Source organism: Cynoglossus semilaevis, chromosome 9, assembly GCF_000523025.1.
Source record: "Cynoglossus semilaevis isolate Cse_v1.0 chromosome 9, Cse_v1.0, whole genome shotgun sequence".
NCBI classification, from domain to species: domain Eukaryota; kingdom Metazoa; phylum Chordata; class Actinopteri; order Pleuronectiformes; family Cynoglossidae; genus Cynoglossus; species Cynoglossus semilaevis.
Window position 1 is genome coordinate 16,565,895 of NC_024315.1, and position 6,123 is coordinate 16,572,017.

At 42.7% G+C, this 6,123-nt stretch overlaps 1 protein-coding gene across 1 annotated transcript in view; it reads left to right on the plus strand.

Annotated features, from left to right (window-relative positions):
• The first annotated feature begins 37 nt into the window (after nucleotides 1–37).
• Nucleotides 38–6,123, plus strand: part of LOC103384191 (neuronal acetylcholine receptor subunit alpha-3-like) — a 13,327-nt gene continuing 7,241 nt past the window's right edge. Inside the window, exons 1-3 of the mRNA XM_025058635.1 lie at nucleotides 38–176; nucleotides 4,617–4,756; nucleotides 5,542–5,586. Of these exons, the coding sequence (XP_024914403.1) occupies nucleotides 119–176; nucleotides 4,617–4,756; nucleotides 5,542–5,586 (243 nt within the window). The 5' untranslated portion in view covers nucleotides 38–118. The remainder of the gene's footprint in view (nucleotides 177–4,616; nucleotides 4,757–5,541; nucleotides 5,587–6,123) is intronic.

The following is a 6,123-nucleotide window of genomic DNA, read 5'->3' on the forward strand; positions in this document are numbered from 1 at the left end:
GGCGGACTACACCAGGGGAAAGAAGCGCATCTGAGGGAACGTTTCAAGTCATTTTTATAGTTAAACTGTTGTCAAACTGAGTTTTTCTTTTTTAGAAAAACAGCAGAATAAAGAAGACATGCGGCCGACAGGGAGACTGACCTCGTGGCTTCTCCTCCTGGTTATGATAACGCACGGTAAGTGATATGTATTTAATATTATCCACGATGGTTTTCTGTGTGTTTGTGTAGATACTGAGAAGATGAGCTGCACGGTTGCCACTACACAGGTGTCACCGCCGCACGATGACTGCTTCATTTTCTTTCCTGTAAGTTTATCTTCTTCACTCAGCAGCAGTGAAGAGTTTCTGCCCTGATGAAACGGCGTCATTCTTTGTAGGGTTTTTTTAACCCCCCGTTAATCAAACCGTCTTAAAACAGGCGGGGTAGATATTAACTGCATCCATGACTTGGTTTTGTTTACGCATAAAATAATGACGGACCGTAGCTGGTTCTGAGGGGACTGCCTTGTCATGGGGAGACACTTGCACCAAACCGTCTCCTAAACTCCCTTTCCTCTCGTCGCGCGGATCATGAGCGCCCTCAGTGAACCATTATTTGCAAGCGCTCACACATGCTGTGGGAGAGGTGTGTGTGTGTATATATATATATATAGCCAGTGGCACGGTCCCAGGTTGATCACCCTTGTTGACGTCAGATGTACTGAAGATTTAACTATATTATCTAACTATTATTTATATATATATATATATATCACTGAGGTGCTGAATACGATGTGTGAGGGGAATGGGGGCACCACTGTCAGTAGAGCAGCTCGTTGAAAGAATGGATTTTAGTGGCTTCTGACTGATGAAGAGGAATGGTGAATGAAAAAAAAAAGTTGCTATAATATGCACATTTCCATGTAGTTTGAGGGACAGGCCTGGAGGCAGCATAGCTGAGGTTTTATCATGAAGGGATTGGAACCCGTCAGGCAAAAAGAAAAAAACATCTGTAGTAAAGTCTTATCTGTTGGATCAGATTAGTAACATTGTTTGGTTTCTCTTGAGTTATGACATCAAAGACAGGTCACGTCTGAATGATGAATTCATCTTTTAAATTAGTGACTTATTTGGTGCTGTCTAGAGGAGTGAGGATGTTTGTTTTCGAGACAGGAGGTCATTTTATCAGGTACCTCCTACTAGTCCCTGATTGGACACTTTGATGGTATTGGTGGTATCATCTGTGGGCTGGCCAACCATGATGTCAATCTTTATTTACTTCAACTGTGTTGAAAAGACCACGCAATAAGACTGTGACTCATCAACCTGTTCTCACTGTTATTAACAAGTAATGAGACTCAATTTTCTTTCTTCATCCTTTTGTCCGATGTCATTGAACATGTGTGAAGAAGAGTTTGTTCTCTGGCCAATGCTCCAATCACAGCCCTGGTCCTTTAGTCATTGGTCGTCCAGTGACACCTGCTCTGATCTTTCTGATCCATCTTCATAGTTTGCTCAAGTTCAACAGGTGTTGTCTCAGGACTTTTCTACAAACCTGCTGTGTAACGGTCCATGGGTCACGTGCTCTCTCTGCTGCTGTGACCAACTCAACTCCCCACTGCAGGAAAGTACAGATGTTCTCGATCTTCATGTCTTCTGTTCTGTACTGCTGACCCTTGGATATTGGCTTTTCTTTGGCCCATTTCTGTGGACACGTGTCATGTCCTACTAGATCAGGTGTTTTTGGAGCCACAGACCGACTCCTCTGGCACCGACATCTCTGCACTGTCATACAGTACATCGCTACACAACTCTCCTGTGATGCTTAACTTGACCATAGACACGTCACTGACCTCAGTTGGTACCAAGACATTGTCTGCTGAGATATTAGTACTAAAAAGCATTGAACTGATCGTTGCTATAAACAGGAAGGTGAGTGTGAATGTCATCATATTAAGAATCAAATGTTGATCATTTTAAAGTTGATGAAAAGGATGAAATTCTCTCATGACAGAAACAACTTCAGGCTGATTTGAGACGGAAGAACTAAAGGAAAGCTGACAGTGAGGAAAGAGACTGAGACAGACTGATTATTGGAAAAATCCTAATCACTGACCGCAGCTGAGGCAGAGAGCCTGGATCTAACCCGGGGCCACAGCATGGAGTAGATGAAGGGGCGGGGGGTAATTATGCTGCGGCATTTCAAAGCATCAACGCAAACATTTGCTGGAAGGGCACAAATAGCAGCAATCTGATTTATGTGAGCTGGCTGAGCCTTTTATGGTTTATCAGCCGTGGCACACATTCCTGTGTCATGCATGACCTGCCTGACTGGGAGGTGTTTGTGTGTTTGTGCGTTTCCTCTCATTATTTTCAGAGCGCTGCATAGATAGATGATGTGGGCTTCAGAACTGACTGTAGAAGAAAAACATTAGGTGTAATTGCAGATGTGTGTCATCATCACAATCCACCCATACATTTATCAGACTTGAATTCAGCCACAGCCTGAAAACATGTATACATATATGTATATATGAATTATACATTTCTAAAAAATAAGGACACATTATTACAGTGCTCCGGTCTGTGGTCCAGTCTGTGCTTCATTGGTCCAGTCTGCGTTTCTGACCCAGGCCATTCCACAACTTACTGCTGATGTGTTGTTTCAACCTATAGGAAAATTCTGCTCCTCGTGTTCACGATGAGGCTGTGCTCTCTGAATGCATGACTGATGATCCGCTCAGTGCCCTGGGAGATGAGGTGTGTGTGTCTGTGTGTGTGACCAAAGAGAAGATGAATGTGTTCAGGGTTACTTCACACTGCAGTACTACTTCACTCAGCCGCTTGTTGTCATCAACATTCCATTTCAACGTGTCATGTCTCCGTTTGGTTCATTGTTGCCGTCAGAGATGTCACTTCTGTGGTAGCTGGGCTTCAGTAAATACTCTGCTGGCTGAATTCCAGCCGGATGTTGACATCCGTACCACCGCTTGGGGTGAACGTCATATTTGTCCACCTGTACCTTGGCCCACTTACGGCACTGAATATGGCTACATGGAATTCTGCATTTCTATTTGATCTTCTCATTTTGAAGGTGAAAATTGTACATTATTCATTCTGCAGTGAATTAATGTGAGCGAGTCGATAAGTGGGCAGCCGAGTGTGAATGTGACTCTGTGGGATTAGGACCCAGTGTATTAGTGTAAAGGTGGGTGAGGTTTGAGTCCACAAAGAAAACTTTGAATTGACTGTTCCAGTGCTGATGTCACGGCTCCGTAGTGTTTTACCATATGAGCCTCACACAGATATTTTCTCTCACCCTTCATCCTCTGTTATCCTCTACATCTCTCTCTCTCTTCCTCCCTCTCTCTCTCACACACACTTCCTTAAAAGCATTTGCATTCACAGGGGAGAACGGAGGCTAAATAGCTTTTACAGTATCCTCTGAAACAGGCTGTAAAATGCCCCCCCCTCCTCCCTTTCCTCTTCTTCTTCTGTCTTCTTTTCTTCCTCCTCTTCATCACTCATTATCCCTCCCTTCACTCTCCTCCGTATGTGTCCTTCCCATATTCACTCAATCATGGCCTTGAATGACCGGCTCCTCTGAAACGTTCCAGAACAACCATGTGTCCACTTCCTGTCCACGGTGCTTTAGGTATCTCTCCAGACCTACTGTGTCTTTGTGTCTTTCTTTCTATAAGTGCTTTCTTTACAGATTCTGCACTTGAATAATTAATATTACACTTTGGAGTACAATAAGTGTAGTCTAGTGTCTAGATTTTTTTTTTCTAATCACTGAACTTCTTCTTTACCCTCTTCCCCACAGTTTGTTGTTATTTACAGTCGGTTCCTCTTTTGGATGTTGATCATCTCTGAAGTCTAGTCCTGATGTTTCCTCCCCTCGTCTCCCCCTCTCCTCTCAGCCTCTGTGGGGTCGTCCATCTAAATTCTTTGTGTCATTCTCTTCAGACTGCTGTCACTAACAGTTCAGCAGCAGCTGTGATTCTGCTTGTGGTCCAGGTGTCAATGCCGTCAACACGGAGACACTTGTCTTGAATCCCAATGTTCCTCACTCCCCTGTTCTAGAGTCACTTTGGTCTAACAGGAGAGGAGAAACCTTCACACATCTCTGAGGAGACCGAATCACCTCCTCTCTGGGTGTGGGGTAAATTCTTTCTTCCTTGTGTCCTGGTTTTTTCCCGTCTCTCCAGGTGATGGGTTGGAAACTGGACTTAATAACGAAGGTCTCCTGGGCAACGGAGCTAAATTGAAATGGAATGAAGGGGTGAGAGTGAGGGAGGTTTCATTCAGCTCAGGGTGAAAGGACAGACTGAGGTCATTTATGTAGTGATGACCTTTTCCCTCCTTCTCTCCTCTCTCCTACAGAGCAGTCTTAGAAAATAATATTTCAGAATAATAGTCTAACTAAGCCTTTAATTCAAGGTGGTCTTTCATCAGACTGACTGGTCTGAAGTCAGAGCCTGAGGCCAGAAGTCACATTTGAATGAACTTCATGTCCCAGAATGTCTTTCTTTGCTGCTTGTCTTAATAAACATAACTTAATAAAATATAGAATTATAAAACATTTCATTTGTGTTATTGTTTTAAGTGTAAATGTTTCTTCTTCTCTCCTCAGACTCTGTGGCGTCCAAGGCAGAAGACCGGCTCTTTAAGAAACTGTTCAGAAGATACAACCCGTTCATCCGACCTGTGGAGAACGTCTCTGACCCTGTGACTGTGGAGTTTGAGGTTTCAATCTCACAGCTGGTCAAAGTCGTAAGATTTCCTCCCAACACATTATTAAAATGTCAATCACTGAATTGATGACAGGTTTGTGAATAGAAAGTGAGCAGAGGTCAAAGGTTAACAAACTCACTCTCTGTTCCTTATTTACCAACTCCGAACTCTGTAGATCAGGGGTCAGGAACCACATATTTTAAAATGGATTTCTGTGAGAGCCATACAATATTTTTTTTTTCACTAAATGGGTGAATGTTTAAACAAGACCAATAATTTTAGAGTATAATGAATCTCTGAAATATTAAAACATTAATAGTTATAGTAGTTATTTAAAAGAACATTTATCATATACTATCCATACATAAAATACATTAATGTGACTTCTGGTGCTGCGTGGTTTTGATGCGATTGGCTCCAGCGCAAAAACATAATGGTTTCAAATGTGTAATGGAGTTATAAATATCTGGTCCCACCTGCCAGACAAAACGGTTTATTACACACCAAGTAAGAAAAATCTTACGGTGATTGAATGCAGCACCCCTGCTGATTAGAGTCGTGAACCCCGGGGAGCAGCAGTCGCTCTGTGCGGTCCTAATGGTAGGAGGTCCATCATTAATTAATTGTATTATTTTAATTATCATTAACTATACTTTTATTTAGTTTATATTTTCAGCATGAGACGTGTGTGTGTTGATATACAATGGACGGACTTTGTTTTCACTTTTTATGCCAGAAATAAAAGATGACGTACCAAGCTGATGCTTTTACCACAATGGTGCTACATCTTACACAGTGTATTTTCTTTCTCTGTGTTTCCACAGGATGAAGTAAACCAAATCATGGAAACAAACCTGTGGCTCAGACATGTAAGTACATGTTGATTATTTTTTAGTATTCCATCCCTTGACCTGATCTTTGGCTGCGTGCTGATGTGAGCAGAGGTCAGAGGTCAGCTGTAGGCACACATCCAAACATACTAAGCAGATGTTGTTCACATCTGCCAGCGTCCAATCAGCTGCTGATCAATAATATTATCATGGTCTGTCATGCTCCGCCTCTCTGCTGATCTATGGCACAGACCTCCAACAGCCTTCAGTCCAAACTAAGGTCCGGGTCCATAGAACTGGTCATTATAGTTCGGTCCCTCCATTCTCCACTGTCCAAGGCAAAGAGCAAACGTATGTCAGTGACAAAAAAACACTCACTGAACACTGATGAGAGTCAGTGTTTGGAAATGTCAGACTAATGAGATCTCCAATTAAAATTGTCCTGAAGGCCTTTGAACGCCTCTCACTGTCTGCAGTGACTGTGCTGTTTGGTTATTAAAGGCATCACTAATGAGAAATTGTGTCAACAACAAAGTCCCCACTTTGAACCACAGCCACTGCCCCCCCTCCAAATAC